This window comes from Melanerpes formicivorus, unplaced genomic scaffold, assembly GCF_026170545.1.
Source record: "Melanerpes formicivorus ecotype bairdi unplaced genomic scaffold, bMelFor1.0.p_v2 SCAF_35, whole genome shotgun sequence".
Taxonomy (NCBI): domain Eukaryota; kingdom Metazoa; phylum Chordata; class Aves; order Piciformes; family Picidae; genus Melanerpes; species Melanerpes formicivorus.
The window spans coordinates 6361721-6386832 of NW_027142387.1; the positions used below are offsets into that span (position 1 = coordinate 6361721).

The 25112-nt window shown below is 45.3% G+C and overlaps 1 protein-coding gene across 1 annotated transcript in view; it reads right to left on the reverse strand.

The window, feature by feature from the left end:
- CALCR (calcitonin receptor) overlaps nt 1-25112 on the reverse strand; it is a 112773-nt gene that overhangs the window by 12165 nt on the left and 75496 nt on the right. The window contains exons 3-8 of the mRNA XM_068156820.1: nt 23839-23992; nt 18748-18858; nt 12721-12833; nt 10598-10689; nt 6990-7116; nt 1849-2002 (exon numbers count right to left, since the gene is read on the reverse strand). Of these exons, the coding sequence (XP_068012921.1) occupies nt 1849-2002; nt 6990-7116; nt 10598-10689; nt 12721-12833; nt 18748-18858; nt 23839-23992 (751 nt within the window). The remainder of the gene's footprint in view (nt 1-1848; nt 2003-6989; nt 7117-10597; nt 10690-12720; nt 12834-18747; nt 18859-23838; nt 23993-25112) is intronic.

Sequence of the window (25112 nt, forward strand, 5' to 3'; positions counted from 1 at the left end):
CAAAGGTCTCACCCCAGGAGCAGGTAAGGCTTAGCCCTTGAGGTCATGCCAGGTCCTTTCTGACACAGACTGGCAATTATGTTTAGTTGTATTTCCAAATGAAGTCACTATTTCACACTGTCCAAAAAGATTACTCCTTTTGCACCTCTTATGTGGATGAAGCTGCCTGAAGCAGCCAGACTGCAGCTGGGTACACACATCTGAAACTCCTTCCTTGCCCTGGACGAAGGCAAGTTCCTGACCCAGGGCAGCAACAAGTGAGAAATGGCATCCCCAACAGCACTTCTCTGGGAAGGGCTCACCTGAAGACATCAGCCTTGCAGAACATCTGTCCATGTCAGATTCCATTCAGCCACCTCAAACCTTTCACAGAAGTCATTTACAGTTGCTCAGGTGTTTTATCAAACAGACTTGTAACAATGTCAGCACTGATTTTCCCAGATAAAACAATCTAGACCTTCTTGCTCAGGGATTGGTTATAAAAATGAATGATGGCTCACTTCATCTTCTGTTGTGCCTTTACCTTGATCTTTTGAGTTTTAATTTACTACACAACGCAGAATTCTAAACCAGAGTAGAGTTCAGAATTCTAAAGCAGGGCACAAGGCAGAATTCTAAAGCAGAATACAATTCACAATCAGAATTCTAGTGCAGAGCACAACTGCTTAACTTAATCGACTCTTTAAAGCCAGCCTGTGTGACTGCTTCCAGAATCAGTGCAATACCACTGATTTATGCAAGGTGAATCAGAGGCTCCCAGTTAGATCACTCTGCTGTTAACGATTTCTGCCTTAGGAGGTGCTGAAGATAGATTTTGTTTTCTTTTTTTGTGTGTGCAAGCCTTCCTCTAGTTTCCCTAAAAAGGCTGCAGATTTCAGAGGCAGGAGCTGTGGCCAGATTTATTAACCTTTTCCTCCTCAAGATACCATCATGCCATCACCACAGCCCACATCCTATTTACCTTTGGGCAGTGCTGCAGGTGCTGGTAACTATCTTATCAGGTAACTAGTCAGTATGATTCTGGTGCTGATCTCAGCACCATCTGAGCTTCTCACAAGCTTTCTCTGCTGGCCAGCTGTCCCAGTTGCATTCCATTGCACTGCCTAAGTTGACTGTCACCTAAACAAACACACACACTTCTGACTGCTTGCCTCTTGCATAATGGGACGTGGAATGACTATTTTGGGAAGGCTTGTGTGGCAAGATGTGTTCAGTCTGGAGCAGAGAAGGCTCAGAGGAGCCCTCAATGCTCTCTACAACTCCCTGGAAGGAGGTTGGAGTCAGGTGGGTCTTGGTCTCTTCTCTGGAAGTAACTAGTGATAGGACAATCCCAAGGCAATGCAAAAAGTACATACAGACTCCTGCTGAGTTTTCTAAGTCTCTAGGTCCATCCACCTAAATGCATTCACATTTAGGACCCAAGAAATCAGTTTTAGGCTGTGATCTAGTGGTATAAATGCATATAAATATCTAAAAGATCAGGAGGATGGGTCTGGGCTCTGTTCAGTGGTGCCCAGTTCTAGGACAAGGGGCAGTGGGTACAAACTGGAACACAGGAGGTTTCACTTAAAACTTAAGAAAGAACTTCTTTTCTGTGAAGGTGCTGGAGCCCTGGAGCAGACTGCCCAGACAGTTTGGGGACTTCCAAAACCCACCTGGACGTGTTTCTGCACAACCTGCTCTAGGTGAACCAGTTCTATCAGCAGGGTTGGACTAGATGATCTCCAAAAGTCCCTTCCAACCCCCAGCATTCTGTGCACCAATACAAGAATTCAGGTGTACAAGTGCTAGAAGAATTCAAACATCTGAAACAATTGTCCATCTTTCTACAAATCAGATGATACATACCCCAGCCCAGCAGGTAATACCAGTGCAAACGCTGCTCCTCAGCAAAGACTGCCACCACAATCAGGGTGTGAAGATAAATGCCTTCACACAGCATCCAGAAGTAGTTGCAGCCCAGCATGTACTGATGAAAGAATTGCAGCACTTTGCAGCTCACCTGTTAAGACAAATGAGATGATGCCACACACTTGAGCAGCACTCTGCATTCAAAGAGAGACAATTACTCTAGGCTGCAAGAAAGTGAAGGGGAAGAAAAGTTCTCCATCTCTTGCTGGGTTTGTTCAGCACCTATCAGTGACAAGGACTTAAAACTTTCATAAATGAGATGGAAGGAACAAAGAGCCTTCACAAAACAGAAGAAATATGTGATAACAGTGCTCCAAAAAGTACTGTGTAAGAAAAAAACCTCTCAAAGTCAGTCAGCACGTGTTAGAACTGAAACAAACAACTTGTTCTTGATGCAGGGTGGAGTGAGGTGGGGTCGGTGAAAGAAGAGGAAATGACCTCAAGCTGTGCCAGGGGAGGTTCAGGTTGGATATTAGGAACAATTTCCTTCCAGAAGGGGTTCTCAGGTATTGTCCCAGCCTGCCCAGGGACATGGTGGCAGAGTCACCATTCCTGGAGGGATTTCAAAGGCATGTGCATGTCGTGCTGAGGGATGTGGTAATAGCTCAGCAGTAGTGGTGGGACTGTGAGCTCTAGGTGAGTGGTTGGACTTGCTGATCTCAAAGGTCTCTTCCAACCTCAACAGCTTTATGGTTCTATGTACAGGACAGGCTGTGAAAAGACAGTAACTCAGGGCTCTATCTAGGTGACTTACTTCACTTTTGATCAAACTCTCCTAAGGTTTGCTCAGCTCTCCCATCTGAGCCAGAGCCACTTGCTCTTTAAACTCCAAAGTCCCTCCCTCATGGAGGACAAGTGCTGCTGGCAGTGGAGATGGTTGTGGTCAGGTGCCAGAGATACTGGCCTCATGTCTTTGTGAGAAGACAGCTTTAGTTTATTTTGTCCAAATAACAAAGTGAGATGTGGAGCTAAAGGGAGTTGGCAAAGCTGGGAAGGGGTTCCCAGTGGTTCACATGAGATGGCAGACATAGACCTGGACAAAAGTCTGTGGCTTTGAGACACTGGGAAGAGGCAAGCAGATGGTGACATGTGTTGTGTCCACTACCGGGGTGCCAGCTGATGAGGGACAATGCTGTTCACCTTCTGAGAGGATCTCATGTCCATCCACCCCCTTGGAGAGGGCAGTGAGGCCCTCCACATGGGCTTCCATGCCACCAGCAGTGAGGAGGGCCAGGAGGAGTGGAAGGGCATTGCTGTACCAACAGAGACCCACTGCTCCTGGGGAAGCACCAGAAGCTACTCAGAAATCTAAGGTCACAGCAATGATGGCAAAGCAACAGCCACCATCTCTGGCTGCAGGAAAATCCTCCTTAACTTCTCCAGATGTTTTCCAAGCTGAATACCAGGACTGTAAGATGCCTTCAGGATTTCTTGTCTCTAAACAGACGTTTTGACAGTTCAGCAGGTAGAGGACTTCATGTTCCCCATCTGTTTGGACTGCCCCTTTGGACCAGAAAAGCTTGTTAGCCATGCAGTGCAGCACCTTCTGCTGCTGGAAAATACTCCCAAAGTGCCTGCCCAAACATGTGCATTCAGATCTCTTTCAATATTTGCAGTGCAGCTTGGTGCCCATGAAAATATAGGAGTATTGACAAGCTGGAATGCAGGATCCTGACAGGATTAACTTCAAAGTCTGATCTTTATTTCTGGTGATTTGTTTTTTCTGCTCACCACACAGGGCAGAGCAGACAGCCCCATCTTTTATCATAGATTCATAGAATGGGTTGGGTTAGAAAGACCCTTAAAGATCATCCAGTTCCAACCCCCCCGCTATGATTTCATTTTTAAAGCCACAAGAGTTAGTTGATAGAATCATAGAATCATTTTAGTTGGAAAAGACTTCTAAGATCATCAAGTTCAACCAGAGAATGGTTTGGAAAGGACCTTAAAGATCATCTAGTTCCAGCCCCGCCACCATGGGCAGGGACATCTCCTGCTAGCCCAGCTTGCTCAAGGCCTTGTCCAACCTGCCCACCATCAACCCAACAGCACCGTGGCCATGAAACCATGTCCCAAAGTGCCATGTCCACACATTTTTTGCCAGGAATGGTGACTCCACTACCTCTCTGGGCAGCCTGTTCCAATGCCTGACCACTTCTCAGTAAAGAGACAAATTTTTCCTAATCTCCAACATGTGTCCCCTGGCACAACTTGAGGCCATTTCCTCTCATTCTATCACCTGATACTAGGGGAGACACCAACCCCCACTTCACTACAGTCTCCTTTGAGATAGAGAGCAAGAAGGTCTCCCATCAGCCTCCTCTTCCTCTTCACCTTTTGAACCTCCCCACTGCGCAGCATAAAAGAACCCTCCTCAAGGAGAGTTTTTAGTTCTTGTCATGAATGCCAGACTTAAAATTCATCTGGATGGCAATAAAGCCTGTTCTCAGACACCCTTCACTTTGCATTTCAAAGCAGTACCTTGAAGTCTGATTACTGCTCTGCCTTACATGTTTGTTTGCTTGGCTTTTCCCAGATATTAGAAGGCAACTCTATGAACATATTCTTTCAAATTCCAAGCATCCCTGTGTTGCACAAGAAAGAAATAAAAAGAGTTTCCAAAGCAAGGCAGGATTGTGGCTGTAAATCACTGCCTGTCAGAACCTCACACCGCTCTACAATTGATCTACAATGAGTCATCCATTAAACTGTGCTCCAGTCAGAAGGCTGGCACAGAGGGGCTTGGGCTGAGATTAATGTTTTAATATACTTTTAACCCATTTACAGAACAGAATGTACACAGGTGCTCAGAGGGATCCCATGTCTGTGTTACAGGAAAGCAAAAGATGGAATTAAAGAACAAGGAGTCCAGAGAAGCACAACAAAGCCAGTGAAGGGTCTGGAGAACAGGGCTAGTGAGGAGTGGCTGAAGGAACTGGGGGTGTTGAGTGTGGAGAAGAGGAACCTGAGGGGAGACCTCACTGCTTTCTACAACTCCCTGAAAAGAGGCTGGTGCCAGGTGGGGGTTGGTCTCTTCTCCCTAGCAACAAGTGCTAGAGTAAGAGGAAATGGCCTCGAGTTGCACCAGAGGGGTTTAGGTTAGACATGAGAAGAAACTTCTTCACTGAAAGGGTTCTTGAACCCTGGGACAGGCTGCCCAGGGAGGGGATTGAATTCCCATCCCTGGAGGTGTTTCCAACAGGCAGAGATGTGGTACTGAGGGACATGGTTTAGCCCTAGCCCTGGTAGAGTACTTGGTACTAGAGATATTAGGAAAAATTTCTTTCCTGCAAGAGTGGTCAGGCATTGGAATAAGCTGCCCAGGGACGAGGTGGAGTCACCATCCCTGGAGATGTTAAAAATAGTGTAGACCTGGCACTTGAAGACATGGTTTAGTGGGCATGTTGCTGTTGGGCTGAGGATTCAATTGATGCAGGTTTCTTATAGAATCATAAAATTAGTTTGGTTGGAAAAGACCTCTAAGATGAGATGTCTTTTCCAACCAAAATGATTCTATGATTCTAAGTTAGTGCTTCCCCAACAGCCAGGTTTCTAAACATAAGCTGCTTGATACTCCCAAAGAAATATCCAAACTGCAACTGCTTTAATGCTCTCTTCATGCAGGAAGGCTGGTGGAGAAGCACAGGAGCAGGAGTTCAGTAGAGGACACCACATCCATGGAGCATGGCACAAAAGCCTCCAAAAAGGCAACTGTTAGCATTTGTACTTGTGGCTCTGACATTTAAGAAGTCACCAGGTGACATTTTTCCATGCCTGTGTTTTTAGGGGCTAATGACATCTTCTCTGTTTACCTTTCAGTCTCTCAGCTGCAGAGGAGACTCTACAATTAACAGAAATTTATGGTCACCCAGGTCCCACACTATGCTTTCAGGTCATGTTCACTTTGTAGTTACAAACCTGTCCTGTCTCTTGGGGAACATCAAAGGGGAAAAAGCCAATAAAAAGCCTCAGTAAAGCGTGGAGTATTGAATTGGTGTCAGAACTGAAGGACAACTCCAGACCATGGAAGACCAACAGCTTTCCAGGGACTGCTGTAGCTCAGTTCTGAGGATAAAATAAGAACACTTGACTTGAGCAGCACTTCTAGAGGCAGGGCATGAATTTCAGCAGATCTGGAGTGTATTCTCTCATTTTGCATTTACAACCAGTGTTGGTTTGCTATGGCAGCCTCAGAAGAAAATTCCAATGGCTCCAAACAGCCACTGTGGCCAAACGGGAGCTGCAGTTGATGACAACCATGTACAAGGCTGCTGAGGTTTTGCTCACATTGTAAACAGCTGTCCTGAGGGGGTGCACTTCTCACTGCCACAATGGCAGAGATGGTGCAGATTCACCAAGGATGGGTTAAACCAGGCTTTTCAAAGACATTTAATTCTGCAGTTTGCTCTGTGTGGTGGGCATTCATCCTCCAACCTAAAAACCTGGGAATAAGCCCCAGGACCTGACTGAATATTAGGAAACATTTCTTTATTGATGGCGTGGTCAGGCACTGGCACAGGCTGCCCAGGGAGGTGGTGGAGTCACCATCCCTGGAGATGTTCAAGAAATGTGTGGCCATGGGACTTTGGGCCATGGTTTAATGGCCATGGTGGTGTTGGGTAGACAGTGGGACTTGATGATCTTAGATGGCTTTTGGAATTTTAATGGTTCTGTGATTCTGTATCTCTTCATCCTTGCCCCCCGCCCCGTCCCCTCAGAGGTTTTGTTGGGAAAAGGCAGTAGTTAGTGCTGAGAGTGGTGGAGAACTGGCACAAGAGTGATGAGAATCTGACACAAGAGTGGTTAAGGATCTGGCATGAGAGTGGTAAGGATTTGACAGGTGTGTATGGACAGTCTGTTTGGAGTAAGTCTGAGGCTTCTCCTTCTTGGAACAGGTTCAAAGTTTTTATTGCTTGTGAAAGATCTGAGCAAGCTTTAGGGAGATTCTCAGCATGTGCACTCCATGGCTGTTCTACCAGATGGCCACCATTACCTGGTGAATGGGGCTGTGTGGTGTCAGCATGGCTGTAGTAGCTTTACTCGGGTGATGAGATGGAGAGGACTCATGCAGTACTTACAGGATCCCTTTTCACCAGGCCTGGGTTGGGGACGACAGCGATGAGGTGGGCAATGGTGAAGACAGAGTTCAGCACATAAGAAAAGAACAAATTCTTGTGCAGAGTTATCCTCTGACAGCTGAGGCTCCTGAAAAACATGCAGCACACATCATAAATCAGGATTGCTCTTCTGCTGTCACTTGAACAAGCTCTCCCTGGCAGCAGCCTCTGGAATGCCTTTTGGCAAGGCGTGGTTGGAAAATCCACGCCTTGCTTTGCAGCCATAACCTCTGCCAAATATGGGGGGTTGTTCTGACACCTGTTTAGCACCACACACTGTTTAGACCATGTTTTAAGGAGCCATCCTGCCGCATTCTCAGCCCTTGATGCTTTTCTTTATGTCATGGTAATTGAGATATGAAGTAGCTGCATTCTCAGCCTTTGATGCCTTTCATTATTTCACAGTGACTGAGATACAGAGTGGTGAAGCAGAACCCTGAGAATTAGGAGATGTGGATGCTGCAAGTGCTGGACCTCAGGAATACCACTGGGTAAGGAACTTGTTCCCTGGAGACTCGATTTCTCAACTACTCAGATGAAAATAATTTGCTGCTTTAGGAATTAGCTGTGAGACAGGATGGGAACTTTGGGCAGGAATCTCCTGAAATTACAGGGGGATTTGGGTAGGTATCCTGCATGTTTCTAACTCCATCTGAGATCCCAAAGCAGGAGAGGTTGTTTTCCTACTCAGAAGGAGCAGCAATCTCTTCTGAATGTCTGGTTTTGGAGGGGGTGGGATTTCTGCTGTTGTGAGGACCAAAATTTTGTAGATTCATCAAATGGTTTAGGTTGGAAGGGACCTTCAAGATCGTCTAGTTCCAATGCCCCTGCCATGGGCAGGGACACCTCCCACCAACCCAGCTTGCTCAAGGCCTCATACAGCCTGGCCTTGAACACCCCCAGGGAGGGGGCATCCACAACATCCCTGGGAAACCTGTCCCAGTGTCTCCACACTCTCACTGTCAAGAATTTCTTCCTAATCTCCAGCCTAAATCTGCCCTCCTCAAGCTTCAATCCACCTCTCTCATCCAGTCACTACAATCCCTTGTAAAAGAGGAAAGTTCCCAGCATTCTTATGACACCAAACCGTGGCTGCAGTTTCAGACTTTCACCTTCTCCCCTTTCTAAATTATGCCCAAATCCTCGTGGCACATCCCCAGCTATTCCTGACACAGGGAACAACATTCCCCAGAGCTCCATGCCCCACGGCACTGCCTGAGGCTGGCAGGAGGGGAATGCACAAAGGCAACCTGGAGTATGCTGTCTGTATGTGGTGATCAGTGGGAGCAAGCAGGCAAACCCAGCAGGCAAACACTTTCTCCAGTCTGGGAAGGAGCACAAGCTGTGAGTTTCTGATCTGTGCATGTGGAGGTCAATGCAGGATGCACTTCCTTCAAAAACCCAGAGCTAATCTAACCATCCTTTCATCTGGGCTGCTTTGGCTTCCAAGGAGCTGTTAGCACTGTTTTCTTCCTAGATCTGCAGTATGAACCTCTCACTTCTTCCCCCTCATGAATACAGACAACAGCAATTTTCACTCCCAGCCAGTTATTTTCCACCTCCTACCCACTCATTTAGTTTGCAAGTTATTTTCATGCTTTCTGTCATGTTCTCCCTTACATCTGGGGACAATCCCCAACAAACTTCTACCAATGATTCCGCTGCTCTGCTCTGGTGAGACCTCACCTGCAGTGCTGACTCCAGCTATAGAGTCCCCAACACAAGAAGGGCATGGTCCTGCTGGAGCAGGACCAGAGGAGGGCCATGATGATGATCAGAGGGCTGGAGAACCTCTTCTACAAAGACAGGCTAAGAGAGTTGGGGTTCTTCAACCTGAAGAAGAGAAGGCTCAGGGGAGGCCTGTGGGAATAGGACGAGGGGCAGTAATTTTAAACTAGAGCAGGGTCGAGTTAGGTTGGACATCAGGAAGAAGTTCTTCACAGTGAGAGTGGTGGAACACTGCAACAGGTTGCCCAGAGATGTGGTAGAGGCCCCATCCCTGGAGACATTCAAGGTCAAACTTGACAGGGCTCTGAGCAACCTGATCTAGTTAGAGGTTTCCCTACTGACTGCAGGGGGGTTGAAGGGGCCATTAGAGGGCCTCTTCCAATCTGATGCATTCTGTGATTTTACAATTATCCTTTCACCCATTATCCTTCTTCAACTCCCTTTAGAAGCCTTGGCAGCAACAAGATTTTGCAGGTACACACAATACACTCATGTTCTTCTTGTACTCCCCATCTGCCTTTATACAAATGCCTTTGTTTTAATGATTCAGTTGGAAGTGATTTAAAGCTAGGTGTCCCTTTTTGCTTCTGTGCTTTGTCATATGAGATACTATAAAAATACTGCAATAATGTGATGATGCCTGCCACTGCTCAACATTCTGCAGGTACTTAGTCTCCTGTTGTCACTATTGCTTACTGATGCTCATCACCACTGATCCAATATCCCCTTCCAAAAGTACTGCAGTATCTGTGATGCCAGGTTGTCATGAATCTTGATACCCCAAGCTGAAAGGAAAAGACATCTGCCAAGGAAGACTTACACGTGGCAAACAGCAAACTCTGCAGGCTGCTTCTTGCTGCCTCTACAGCCAAAGGCTATTCTACATTCCTCAAATCACCCCTTCCTAGCTGACTGACTGGCTGATGGACAGCTTGTCTTCCACTGAAGGTCAAATAATATATTGCTGTCATAGCCAGATGACAGGAGGTAACATGAACCCTGCTCCCACACAGCTTTATCCTCACTCTCTTCTGTGTCCTCCTGTTTTGCAGCACTTTGTTTTAATTCCTTTCTCTGCTTCTTCCTCTAACCTTTGTGTCACGGATTAGTCATGGAAGGTGAAGGAGAAGTGGAGGAGGAACGCGAGGAGGAGGTGTGTTACTGTCTGGAAGGCTGCTGCAAAGATGAGTCTTTCAGCATGACCTGGGACTGGTCAGGATCGTGCATTGCCCATGACTCAGAGATAAGAGTGAGTCAGCCTGATCCTGCCTCGCTCACTGCAAGGAATCACCTTCCTGGACCATTTGGGTAGCAAATTTAACCAGATCCAGTTTTACTATCCCAAAGAACTCTGGAGCCTGGGGTTAGGATTCCAAATCAAATTCAGTTGTGGTCTTCCCAGTTTTCTCTTCCCAATATCTGAAGGGGAATCCATGGGAAGGCTGGGGAGGGACTGTTTAGAAGGACCTGTAGCGATAGAACAAGGGGCAATGGTTTGAAACTGGAGCAAGGGAGATTTAGGTTGGACATTAGGAGGAAGTTCTGCACAATGAGAGTGGTGGAACACTGAAACAGGTTGCCCAGGGATGTGCCCTGAAGACATTTAAGGTCAAACTTGATGGGACTCTAAGCAACCTGATCTAGTTGGGGGACATTTATGATCACTACAGGGGTGTTGGATTAGATGACATCTTGAGGTCCCTTCCAGCCCAGTGTGTTCTCTGGTTCTATAAAAAGGCACTCAGGAGGAGCTGCTTCTCCCTGCCATGTCCCCTTCCAAGCTTTTTCTTTGTTCAGATCCTTCAGGGGAAGAACAGAGAGTGTCCATAAGAAAGACTTACTTGAAATAGAAGAATATTGCTAAGGAGATCAAGAGGGATGTGATAGACAAGGCATGGCCAACGATTGCCATGTAATAAAGGATGAACGCCATCTGCAAGTGAACAGAGAGAAAAGGCAAGGGTCAGCAGCTTGCAGGCACACAGGTTGGTTTTATCCTCATAGCAGAAGGATCTACAAAATCAACCTCCCATTTTGTATTTTTCTTTCAGATGTTCTTCTCCAATACACTTTTAATATCAGCAATCCATTAAATAGCAGGACTCATGGCCTCAAGATGAGCATTTCTGACATGAAATCATCTCCTGTTTCAATTACATTGTTCACAGGTACATGGAAGCAGGATACAAATGAATCATAGAATCACTGAATGGGTTGGGTTGGAAGGAACCTTGAAGATATCTAGTTCCAACCTCCCTGCCATGGGCAGGGACACCTCCCACTAGACCAGCTTGCTCAAGGCCCCATCCAACCTGCCTTTAAACACTTCCAGGCTTGGAGCCTCCACAACTGTTCTGGGCAACCTGTTCCAGTGCCTCAACACCCTCATGGGCAAGAACTGCTTCCCATGTCTAATGTAAACCCAGCTTCTGTTAGAAGCCCTTACTCCTCATCTTCCCACTCCATGCCTTTGTCAAAAGTCCTTCTCTAGCTGTTCTGGAGGCCCCATTCAGCAGAAATACAGCTCTAAGGTGTGCCTACAGTCTTCTTTTCTCCGGGCTGAACAACTCCAACTCAGCCTGTCTCCACAACAGAGGCATTTAAACCCTTGGATCATCTTGGATTCTCTGGACCTGCTCTAACAGTTCCATGTCCTTCTTGTGTTGAGGACTCCAAAACTGGACACAATATCCAGGTGGGGTCTCACCAGAGCTTGGATTAAAGGTCAGAACCTAACTTGTCATTTCTGTAGATGGTTTCTTTCTGTCTTTTCCACTCTTTATTGTTTCAGAAGAACCTCAAGGTACGTAGGATTTTCCTCTGTGTTCTCTGCTTGAATCGTGTTCAGAATTGTTCTTCTGCAAGGCATGGATAATAAGGAACAGAAGAACATTTTTTTGCCTCCTGACATGGGCCAACATCTGGAAGCATTGTATTTTTATGGCACTTCCATTTAATGTGAAGTCAGATCTGCTACTCTTATTCTCTCTTTGTCACATAGGTGAGCTCTATTTTCCCATGCTGCAACACCTCTTAGAATTCACCCCCCTCCTAGTCCAGTAAAATTTTCCATGGCCTTCTGGGCTGGATCATTACTAAAGTACAACCACATACTGGGGTTTTGGCTGCATCAAAAAAGATCCTCCAACACAAAGCCCAAATCAAATAACTCTTTTCTGGACTCTTTTCATTCCACAATTCCAAACAGTCACAAATTATTCTGTCACAAACCTGTAACCAGATTTTCCTGGAGCTCCACATGCATTTGAGAAATACTTCTTTTCATGAGCTTCTCTAAATTGATTTTGGTTTTTTTAAAGCTTTTCTCAGATTTCTCTTTGTTTCTTCCAGTGCTTTTATATTTAGCTCTCCTCTTTCAGCCTAGCAACTTGATTTTGGAAAGAGTGATGCAACTGCTTAATTCAATCTTATAAACAGTCTCAATGACTTGGGTCACACTGTTAAATGTGGTCAGGCTTGTAGAATTTGCTTGGTACCTTCAGACATGTTTCCTTTCAAAGGGACTGAGCACAGGGTGATATACTTTTCCTTGCAAAAAGTATTTTGACCATGTTTATATTTCTAGCCCTGCAGGGAAGACATCAACAACCTGCAAGATCCTTATTACAGAAAGTTAAATGGAATTTCCAAAGGATCGTTTTATAACTATTGGGCAATCAGGGAAAATCATAGGAATTAAAAAATGCATTTGAAAAATAGTGCAAAGCTTGTCACATGAATTGCTGCTGAATTATTCACCTTGCAGCAAACCTCTACTTAGGCTTGAGCACCCATCAAATCATTTTAATAATCTGAAATCCTAAGGAAAATGCTATTCAATTCTGGTGCAACAAATTAAGCTAAAAGATAAGGATTATTCTGACCTCCTTTTTTGTGTCTTACTGCCAGCCCAGTCCAAAGCCATTCCCAACCAACCACTGCCCTTTTAAAACTGGTGGCATACCTTCAGCTTTTCAGAGGTGAAAGAGTTGCACAGGGTATAGTTGGACCAAGTCCGGTTGCTCTCAGGATGGCGGAACCAGTTCCCAGTCTCATCACAGTATTTTGAGGCCCTTTCTGATGAGAAATTGCAGTAATCATTTATTGTAGCATAGGCACATTACACATTGAGAAATCAATTAAAAAGAATCACAGAATCATAGACTTGTTTCAGTTGGAAAAAGGCCTCTAAGATCATTGAGTCCAACCATCAGCCTAACACCACCATGGCCATTACACTACATCCCAAAGTGCCATGAATTTCTATGTTTGGAATTCAAATGTCTGTGCAACACGATCCAGTTTCCTTAGATTGAGACACAGCTCTTTATTTATGGAAAACAGTCTTTTCAAGTCTGACTTTTAGAATAGTCTCATAAAATACTCTAAAATAGACTACAAGCCTTAAAAATAAGGTTTAAAACTAAAAGCTCTCTTGACTTCCCTTTGCCTATTCTAGCTTTGTCATTTTATTGGCTTTGTACCCTGATTATCAGCATTTCCAGTCACAGAATCACAGAACCATTCAGGTTGGAAAAGACCTTTAGATCATCAGGTCCAACCATTAACCCTTCTCTACCAAGCCCCCCACTTTCACAGAGCAAATTACCATTTGAACACACTGATCTTCATGGTTGTGTTTAACACTTGCTTTTCTTTTTCTTAACTTTGATGATTAATGATTCTGTTAATTTGGGAGGTTCATATTCCCTCCACAGAGTCTACGAAAAGCAATCAATCACCCTGGTAAGAGAGGGTTTGTATAGCCTGAGCTACCTTCCTCTGGCTTGAGATATACTTTATATAGTGCCATTGCAATCCTCCAGAGCACAGCAGAGTTCCAAAATTCTTGAGAGCTTCAAATCACTGTTTTGGGAGACTTACTGAAAATCAATCTTTGCATCAACAGCATCAAGAAGAGCAGTACATGTTATCTCAACCTCCACCACTGCAGCTTGCAGATCATCTCAGCCTGCCTGTGCAGCAATGTTCCTCTTGTATTCTTTGCCAGATATTATCTAAAGCTGGAAAAAGTCTTCTGTCACAGATAAAAGATTCATGGTTATGCTACCATGGAACACAGTGTACAAATATTGTACCTGCTATTCCATGCACTCTGCAAAGTAGGAAGGTTTGGTTCATGTGCTGGAGAGAATGCTGCTGGTATCATCTACCATCTATCATCTATCTACTACCTAATCATCTATCTACTATCTGTATCTCTGTGCTTTACTACCTAGCTGAGTACCCTACTGAAGCTTAACAAGGCCTCTGTAGATTAGGGACACACCCTCTTACCTCCTCCTCTTCCATGAAGCCAGACAAACACAATTGATTTTGCTCTGGAAGCAGCCACAGCCCAGATTTCTTGCTGTGATGTTGTCAGAAGATGGGACTGGGGGATAAGGAACTCAAACACAGAGTCACAGTATGCTAGGGGCTGGAAAGGACCTCTAGAAATCACTGAGTCCACCTCTCTGCCAGAGCAGGATCACTTAGGGGATTTGACGTGGCACTTGGTGCCATGGTCTAGTCATGGGGTCTGTGTTGATAGGTTGGACTCGATGATCCTCGAGGTCATTTCCAACCTTAGTTATACTGTGATACTGTGATACTGTGATACTTAGGACAGACTGCACAGGAACACATCCAGATGGGTCTTGAAAGTCTCTAGAGATGACTCAGCCTCTCTGGGCAGCCTGTTCAGGGCTCTGTCACCCTCACCATAAAGAAGTTTCTCTTCATGTTGGGGTGGAACCTCCTCTGTTCCAGCTTGTATCTACTATGGGACAGTGCTAAAGAGAGCCTGGCTCAGTCCTGTGTTCTAGTTTGTGTCCATCTCCTCTTATCCTGTCACTGGGCACCACTGAAAAGAGCCTGGCCCCTTCTTCTTGACACCCACCCTTCAGATATTAAAAAACATTAGTAAGATTGCCCTCTCAGCCTTCTCTTCTCCAGGATAAACAGCCCCAGGTCTCTCAGCCTCTCCTCCTCAGAGAGATGCTTTAGACCCCTCAGCATCTTCATGACCTCCCCTGGACTCTTTCCAATAGTTTCCTGTCGCTCTTAAACCAGGAATCCCAGAACTGGATACTCCAGATGCTGCTTCACTGGGACAGAGTAAAGTTGGAGGAGAATCTCCTTTGATCTGCTGGTCACACTCTTCCTCATGCACCTTGGGATGTGGCCCTCTTGGCCACAAAGACAAATTCTTTCATGGTCACCTTACTGCCCACCAGGACTTCTTCATGGAGCTGCTTTCCAGCAGGTCAACCCCCTAACCTGTACTGGTGTAAGGGGTCATTCTTGCCCAGGTGTAGGACTCCACACTTGTCCTTTTTGAACTTCATTAGGTTCCTCTTGGCCCTACTCTCCTGTCTGTCCAGACCTCACTGACTGGCAGCACAGCCTCCTGTGTTTTCAATTTACTTTTGAGTTACAAACTGGAAGAAGAAGGAAGTTTTGCTGTGTTGCAGTCTGTGCTCAGCACACACTGCATTCTGGGCTCCTCATGAACTGTTTGGGGTAGTTGCATAGCACTTGGTTTTGCAGGTGAGGGACCACCTCATGTAGCAACATCTGACTGACTTCTAGATGAAAATGTTTGAAAAATGAAAAATTCCTTTTTCAAACATTCATCTGCTATAATACCATGGAGACCCTAGAAAACATTGCAGTGTCCTAAGAAAGGAAGAGTTATCACCATCATCAGAGTGCCTCAGTCAGCAGAACTGGGATCTGTAGAATAAAGTAATTTTGTCACCATGGGGATAAGGATTGATTTTTAAAACACAGCTGTCAAACCTGCTAAGAAGCAGGAGAGAAATATACAGAAGGGGAGGAAGAAAAGAAGCAGTTGGACAAAGAGGCCAGTTTATACATTGCTTTTGAAATGGAATCACTTCAAGACAGGAAAATAGGACCTGCAGAGAGTCCAGGAGAGGCCACGAAGATGCTGGGGGTAGTGGAGCATCTCTCTGATGAGGGGAGGCTGAGAGCTCTGGGGTTGTTTAGCCTGGAGAAGAGCAGCCTGAGAGGGAATCTGATCAATGCTCAAACAAGAGCTAAAGGGTGGATGGAGCTGAGGTCTTTTCAATGGTTGTCAGTGATAGGTCAAGGGGCAACAGGCACAAGCTGGAAACCAGGAGGCTTCACTTAAACATAGAGGAAAAGATCTTTTCCTTTGAGGGCACTGGAGCCCTGGAGAAGGCTGACCAGGGAGGTTGTGGAGTCTCTTCTGGAGAGCATGTTCCTGTGCAACCTGACCTAGATGATCCTGCTTTAGCAGGGGGGGGGTGGACTAGATGGCCTTCAGAGGTCCCTTCCAACCCCCACCATTCTCTGATTCTGTGACATACAGAGCTGACTTTTTAGCCAGTCGGGAAATCTGTGTCTGTGGCAGCAAGAGAAGGGCTCTGCTATGCCCAGTCCTCCCAAAGCCTGTCCCTCCTTATGCTGTTCTTTGAGGCCTTTCCCAACTGAAACAATTCTATGTTTCTATTCTGTGGCTGACATGATTTTATTCCAGGACTCAAAACTATACATGGCCTCAAATAAAAGTAACTTAGCCATCAGTGAGCTGATACACAGTGGTTCTGCAGATCTCAGTGCAAGCCCAAAGCAGCATAACGTGACATCCTCACCTGAGAAGTCCATGGATCTAACTGCATGCCTAAGATATCTGCTCATTTAACATCACAGAAGGAAACTGGACAGGCAATGAATTTTTCACGGTGTCAATCACCCCCTTTCAGATGAATTTTCTGTTTCCCAGCAGTAAATCTGTCTGTATTGTGTTTAGCAGACAGAAGTTACCAAAGGAAATAACTTGTGACACAAAACCTGACAGACTTCTCAGGACAGCTGAACCTGTGCTTTTGCCCCCCTGTAAGTGTCAGCCACTTCCATTAGCAGGTATAAGGCTTCTAAGTCACCCCCACTATTTCTTGTCTCCCTCATACTTTGTCTTAATACAGACTAAAGATATTTTCCTGGTGTGACAATCAGCCACCTGTGTAAAGCAGAGGCTGGTGGCCTGCTGGTTTGATGCTGCAACTGGGCAATTCTAGGGAATTGGCTCTGGCTCAACCAGGAGATGCTGATCTGCTGCTGAGCCAGGGAAATGGATGTGGGTCTCTTCTCACTTGTGACAGAATGGGAGAAAATGACCTCACAGTGCACCAGGGCAGCTGTAGGTTGGACATTGGGAGAAAATTCTTGAAGGGAACAGTTCTCAAACACTGAACAGACACCCCAGGGAGGTGGTTGAATGCCCATCACTGGAGGTGTTTCAAGAGGCAGAGATATGGTGCTGATGGACATGGTTTAGCACAAGACTTGGTAGAGTTAGAGAATGATTGGACTCAGTGATCTTAAAGGTAATTTCCAACCAAATGATGCTATGGTTCTGTGGCACTCTGGGTCTGTGATGGATTTAGCACACTGTGGCATCAAGAATCACCTACAAGCAACATGTCCTCAGCATGGAGCACAGAACTCCATGTGACAGGATAAGAAGGAATGAATTGAAGCTTGAGAAGAGCAGACTTAGACTGGAGATTAGGGAGAAATTCTTGACAGTGAGGGTGGTGAGACACTGGAACAGGTTGCCCAGGGAAGTTGTGGATGCCCCCTCCCTGGAGGTGTTCAAGGCCAAGCTGGATGAGGCCTTGAGCAGTCTGGGCTGGTGGGAGGTGTCTCTGTCCATGGTAGGGGGGTTGTAAATAGATGATCTTCAAGGTTCCATCTAACCCAAACCATTCTATGAATCTCATGAACTGTATTTTTCTTCAAAAAATATTCTTTATGGAGTTACAGTTGTGTCTAATATATCCTCAGGTCTATTTAGTAGTATCTCTCTCCTTCCTTTCTCCTTCCATTTGTCCTTTCAAAGATTCTTGATTTACTTCTCTTAGTCTGCATGGATGCTGGTATTTGTAGGAGGACTTCAATGGACAGCTGGAACTTGGAGACTGAAAGAACATTATTTCTGCTCCTCTCATTCCATAAAATGACATATTTCCAATAAAAAATGAACAAAGAACATGTTGATGCATATTTCATGCACATGAGCATTTTATCTTCCTTACAAAAACTGAGAATGAGGTGGTAAAAATGCTTTGATATGATAATTAAGTAGTTTATATTTTCATAAAGTTGGTTCCATAAACCTGTGGGCTGTATTTACAGAAATAGAAATACATAGAATATCTTTGACAAAGGAAAACAGATAAATTAGGCAACCCAAAAGGTTGATTTGTTTTCATTTCAGCCAAACTGTCTGAGATTTTACAGTGCTGCAAAAATGCCACTGGAAACATGCTTCCACCCAATGTCATTCATGGTCTGAAGACTTTCACAGAACCATACAATTATTTTGGTTGGAAAAGACCTCTAAGATCATCAAGTCCTAACAGTACTATGACCATCTTTCTGCAAGAGTGAGCACAGAATGTTAGGGGTTGGAAGGGACCTCTGGAGATCTTTTGAGTCTACCCCCCCTGCCAGAGCGGGATCACAGAATCTAGTGCAGGTTGCACAGGAAAACATCCAGACAGGGCTTGAAAGTCTTCAGAGAAGGAGACTCCAAAACCTCTCTGGGGAGTCTGTTCTAGTGCTGTTACCCTTACAGTAAAGGAGTTCTTCCTCATGTTGAGGTGGAACTTCCTGTGCTGTAGTTTATACCCATTGCCCCTTGCCCTATCACAGGGCACAAGTAAGCAGAGGCTGTCCCTTCCTTCCTGACACCCAGCTCTCACATATTGATAGACATTTATTACATCCCATCTCAGTCTCCTCTCCAGACTAAACAGCCCCAGGTCTCAGCCTTTCCTCATAAGGCAGTGCTCCAGTCCCTTAATCATCCTTGTAGCCCTCCATTGGATTGTCTCAAGTAGACCCCTGTCCCTCTTGAACTGGGCAGTCCAGAACTGGATGCAATATGATGATAAGATGGTGTATGATGATAAAATGACATAAAGAAACACAATACCAGTTGGATCAAAGTCTGGGAAATAATCTGGACAGTTTTGAGCAGTTGTTCTTCCAGCAGGAGTATCATCCCAGCACAACCAGCCATCCCACGTTCGGTTGCAGAACAGACCTGGAGATTTAAGAGGAATGCAGTAGTTAAGTCAATACAGAATCCATCCTGAACCTGCTCTGCTGAAACCTCTCAAGGAATATTGCTGTCTGCAGATAATCACCTTTTCTTTTTTGCAGTATAAACCCTTTGAGTGGCATTCAGGTACTCCATGGTAGGTACTTTTGCTGACCTGATGTTAGTGGTGGTGTCAGAAGGTATTAGCAAGGTGGAGGTTGGTCTGTTCAACCAAGTAACAAGAGAGAGAACAAGAGGGAATGGCTTCATGTTGCATCAAGGGAAATTTAGATTGGATATTAGGAAGAATTTCTGTACTGAAGGGGTTAACAAGCTGCCCAGAGCAGTGATGGAGTGCCCCCTTCTTGGAGGTATTTAGAAGTCACGTAGATGTAGTGCTTGCAGAAGTGGTTTAGTCCAGGATTTGTCAGTGCTAGGCTGATGATCAACTCAGTGATCTTAAAGGACTTTTCCAGTTTAGGCAATTCTGTGATCCTGTGTGATTCTGTGTTCATTTTACTGGAAAGTAATGTTCCAAAGCCTGTTCAGCTTTGAACGTAGGGTCTGATCCTACAAATGCCTCATTTTGATCATCCTCCCATCCTTACCCATATCCATGTGCATCAGTGGTACCCAAATACACTATAGACACCCCATTTTCATTTCACCTTCTGCTGGACAGCAGGTCTGAAAATCAAATCCTTGAAATGTAAAGCCAGGAAGGGCTTGCAGGGATGTCCCAGCTCAAAGCAGCATCTGCAGAAAGTTCCTTGTAAGGTTGCTGCATTGCTCAACACCAGTGAAGCAGGTGCAAGACCAATTTGTAACAGGTCAGTTCTGCTGATGCTGTCTGGGCAGATATGCTGTGACCCTGTCCTTATCATGCCCCTTTTGGGAACATAGCACTGCTGAGGCTGTGTTCCCTGCAAGGACTGTTCCCAGCCCCAGAAATGATGGTCCTAGCAGGAGGGCAGACACACAGCTCACTCCTGATTCCCATTACAGAGGTGTGACATGCTATAGTCCACAGAAACTGTGCTTGCTGGAACACCTTGTCCTGATCCACTGTGGATTTAGTCAAGCAACATATTAAAAAACTCTACTTCTTAGTTATTTCTCTTTTAAATCAGTTTATGTAGGGGAAGAAGTATCTATCTTCATAACTATCAGGTTGAAGGGAAAAGCAGTGAGGTGTGGTGTTGAGGGACATGGTTTAGCACCAGACTTGGTAGAGTTAGAGAATGGTTGGACTCAATGATTTTAAAGGTCTTCTTCAACCACAGTGATTCTGTGATTCTATAAGATACATGTTCCCTTTTTTCACTTTGGTCCCAAGGGAGTTTCTGAATGGCTGCTATGACCATACAGGTTGGTTTTGAAAGCATCATATGGAAAGCACCTAATAATCACTGACAGTTAATAAAATATGGGCAGCTAATTGCTTCTAGTGTTTTTGAAATTATCCACAGGTAAGCTTTATCCCAAAGCAAGAAAGCTGCAAAAATCCATCTGAATTGTCCCAGTTTGCACCCAGAATTTTGTAGTCAAAAAAGTTGAGGATTAAAATCTGAAAGCATGAAATGTTCCAAATTCTTTTTTCCAGATTGCATATCTAGCAAAAAACCCTATTTCTACAAACCCTTTTTCTTCATTAGCTGAGATTTTACGCACATCTATTTTTCCCCTGCCAAGTTAAATGTAGCTAATGCTAATTATCCACATAATTAACCAGCCATCACATTAGCAGTTTGTTCTCTTTCCTTCAGGCATTCTCATGTTCTTCTGTAGTTTGAAGATGCATCTAAAAGACTTTTAGGAATCATTTTGTAATATCATAGAATCAAAGAGCAGACTTATTAAGGTTAGAAAAGACCTCCAAGATCATCAAGGCCAATTGTCAACCCAATATCACCATGGCCACGAAACCATGTCCTGAAGTGCCATGTCCACACATTTCTTGAACACCACCAGGGGTGGTGACTCCACCATCACCCTGGGCAGTTTGTTTCAATACAGGAGCGAGAGAAAAATGGCAGAGCAATGCAAACAGAATGACATTTATATTTAAGAGATCACTGCTCACAACCAGGTCTTTGTGTGAGCTTGCTGGAAGGACCTGGAGAATGCCAATTCCTAAGCAAGCACAAGATACTCAAGTAGCAAAGCACTGAGGCAGAAACATCAATGACCAACACACTGTCTGTGTGGGGAGAAAGGGCTGTGACTGGATGACCTTTAAAGGTCCCTTCCAACCCAATGCATCCTATGATTCTATGATGCCCTGGGATCATTCCAGGCTCTTTTTATTTCTTAGCACTTAGGATACCAAGTTAGTGTCAATTTGACAATTGCTTACATGGAGGAGGCTGCACTCCAAGGCAGGACTGTGAGTTAGTAAACCAAAGAAAACAAGACAAAGTTCAAGGTGCTGCATCTGGGTTGGGCTAGTCCCAGGAGTAAATCCAATCTGGGTGCAGAGTGGGTTGAGAGCAGCTCTGAAGAAAGAGATTTGGGGGTGCTGGTTGCTGAGCAGCTCCCCATGAGCCACCAGTGTGCTCATGCAGCCCAGAAGGCAACTGTGTGCTGGGCTTCATCCAGAGAAGTGTGGCCAGCAGAGCAAGAGAGGGGATTCTGTCACTTGACTCTGCTCTGCTGAGACCTCACCTCCAATACTGCCTCCATTTCTGGTGTCCCCAACATAAGAAGGACACAGCCCTTAAAAACAAAGGGGTCCAGGAGGACTGGAGCTACTTCAAGAAAGAAATCTTGAAGGCGCAGGAAGAGGCTGTGCCAGTGTACCAGAAGATGAGCCACTGGGGCAGACAGCCAGCCTGGATGGGCAGTGAACTTCTGGGTGAATTAAGGGAAAAAAAGAGGGTGTATCATCTTTGGAGGGAAGGTGAGGTAACCCATGAAATGTTTAAGGATGTTGCTAGGTCATGCAGGAAAAAAATTAGAGAGGAAAAAGCCCATTTAGAACTTAGACTGGCCTCTGCTGTTCACAGGACAAAAAAAAATCCTTCTACAAATATATTGATAGCAATAGGAGAGGCAAGGACAACCTCCACTCCTTGGTGGATATGGAGGGGAATATTGTAACTAAAGATGAGGAAAAGGCAGAGGTACTTAAAACCTTCTTTGCCTCAATTTTTAATAGCAGGATAGGTTGTCTGCAGGACAACTGGCCTTCTGAGCTGACAGATGGAGGCAGGGAACAGTGTAGTTCCCCTGTGATCCAAGAGGAAGGAGTTAGAGACCTGCTTAGCAGCTTGGATCCCCACAAGTCCATGGGAATGGATGGGATCCATCCTAGGCTGCTGAGAGAGCTGGCAGAGGAGCTGGCCAAGCTGCTCTCCATCAGTTTTCAACAGTCCTGGCTCACTGGAGAGGTCCCAGATGACTGGAAGCTGGCCAGTGTGATACCCATCCACAAGAAAGGCTGGTTGGATGAGCCAGGGAATTCCAGACCTGTCAGCCTGACCTCAGTGCCAGGGAAGCTTATGGAACAGGTCATCTTGAGTGCAATCATACAGCACTTACAGGATGGCCAAGGGATCAGGCCCAACCAGCATGGATTTAGGAAGGGCAGGTCCTGCCTGACCAACCTGATCTCTTTCTATGATCAGGTGACTGCCTGGTGGATGTGGGGAGGCCTGTGGATGTTGTCTACCTGGACTTCAGCAAGGCATTTGACACCGTCCCCCATAGCAAACTCTGGCCAAGCTGTCAGCCCATGGCTTGGACAGCAACACTCTGTGCTGGGTTAGGAACTGGCTGGAGGGCTGAGCCCAGAGAGTGGTGGTGAATGGTGCCACATCCAGCTGGCAGCCAGTCACTAGTGGTGTGCCCCAAGGATCAGTGCTGGGCCCTGTGCTCTTTAATATCTTTATCGATGATCTGGATGAGGGCACTGAGTCCATCATCATTAAGTTTGCAGCTGACACCAATCTGGGGGCAGGAGTTGATCTGTTAGAGGGCAGAAGGGCTCTGCAGAGGGACCTTGCCAGGCTGGACAGATGGGCAGAGACCAATGGCATGAGATTTAACACATCCAAGTGCTGGATTCTACATATCGGCCACAACAACCCCATGCAGTGCTACAGGCTGGGGTCAGAGTGGCTGGAGAGCGGCCAGGCAGAAAGGGACCTGGGGGCACTGGTTGATAGGAGGCTGAACAGGAGCCAGCAGTGTGCCCAGGTGGCCAATGGTATCCTGACCTGTATCAGGAACAGTGTGGCCAGCAGGAGCAGGGAGGTCATTCTGCCCCTGTACACTGCACTGGTTAGGCCACACCTCGAGTCCTGTGTTCAGTTCTGGGCCCCTCAGTTTAGGAAAGATGTTGAGTTGCTGGAACAAGTCCAGAGAAGGGCAACAAAGTTGGTGAGGGGTTTGGAGCACAAGCCCTATGAGGTGAGGCTGAGGGAGCTGGGGTTGCTCAGGGGAGACCTTATTGTTGCCTACAGTTACCTGAAAGGAGGTTGTAGCCAGGTGGGGGTTGGTCCTTTTCCAAGGCAACCAGCACCAGAACAAGAGGACACAGTCTCAAGCTGTGCCAGGGGAGGTTTAGGCGGGATGTTAGGAAGAAGTTCTCCACAGAAAGAGAGATTGCCCATTGGAATGGGCTGCCTGGTGAGGTGGTGGAGTCACCATCACTGGAAGTGTTTAGGAAGAGACTGGATGGGGTGCTTGGTGCCATGGTTTAGTTGATTAGATAGTGTTGGATGATAGGTTGGACTCGATGATCTCAAAGGTCTTTTCCAACCTGGTTAATTCTATTCTAATTCTAATTCTAATTCTTATTCTATTCTATCCTATCCTATCCTATCCTATCCTAGCCTATCCTATCCTATCCTATCCTATCCTATCCTATCCTATCCTATCCTATCCTATCCTATGCTATGCTATGATTCCACGACAAAACCTTTATAGCCATATAAGCATGCATGCCAATACACAAACAGGCGCTTTTTAGAGCTTTCTTACCTTTTTTCTTATATGGAGGAGCTCTGTTCATCCTCTCATAGCATTTGAACTGCGAATCTATGATCTTCTGCCGTATGACTGAATTTTCAGTTACTAGAGGCTCTAAGGTAGTATCAGTGTAATTTACAGTAGAAGAAAGACTTGGAACCATTCTCTGCACAGAAAGGAAAAGCTGTTAGTAAAAGTAAATAAACCAGGGGGATAAAATCACAAAGTGAGGATCAGAAATCACCATTATCCATGCTTCAAAAGCCTTTTATTTGCACCTGTGTAGCATTCTGGTAGAACTTCCACTGCTTGCCCAGGAAATGCTGATTTTTCACTAGTTTGACTTACTATAAATGTAAGATTTTAACCAAGCCCTTTTTTTCTTGGCACAACAGAGGACCATTAAATACTTAAGCATTTGTAGCTGTTCAAACCAAAAACACAACAGGTTTGGAAGTTACATTTTGCTTTGCTTTCTTTTTCCCCTTCTTGAACATCACAAGCAGTTGTAGCTCCTTAAGACATTATTTTTTTTCCCCCTATTTGCATGACTAAAACACCTTGGTAAATTCCACAGCAAAAACAGAGTATGTTTGACTTGGCTGAAAAAAAACCACCAACATTACCTTCTCCTGATAATTCTGTGTCAAACCATCTCAGTTTCATCTTTTTTATACTCTTATAACCAAAGAAATTGTTTGTTCTCGACCTCTTTAGATCCAAGCATTATCATTTTCAACTGTATACAGCTACCACCTGAAAGCTGGAGGATTGTGAAGGCATTTTATTTTGTTGCAGCCAAATAGGTAATTGAAACAAAATGGGAGGAATTAAGAAGGAAGAAATAACTGGCAGAAATAACTTTATAAAAGTAACTGAATTAATTAAAATACGTGGTTTAACTGGTTATTTAATTTGCATATATGTATAGGCATACACCTAAAGATATACTTGGTCAGGGAAGCCATCTGGAATGTTTCATCTGGCCAGCCAAGTGAAAAACTGAGCACCTAGAAAGTCAGAGCTGGAAATACAAAAGCAAAGCCAATTGTAGACCCCTCACTTAGAAAAATAATCAAGGGAGTAGCTGGAGCCCATGGGGATCATTCAAAACCCAACCAATATCCTAACTGCAGTATGTAGTGTAGGGAAGTGCAGATGAGGTTCTTCAGATACTCTCAGGTCTGTCTTAGCTCTTTGTGTCCATGTGCTGCCATAGAGTTTGGTCCTTCTCTGAAGTAACTCACAGATACTCCATGCTTCCTTCTAATCTAATGCTCCATTCT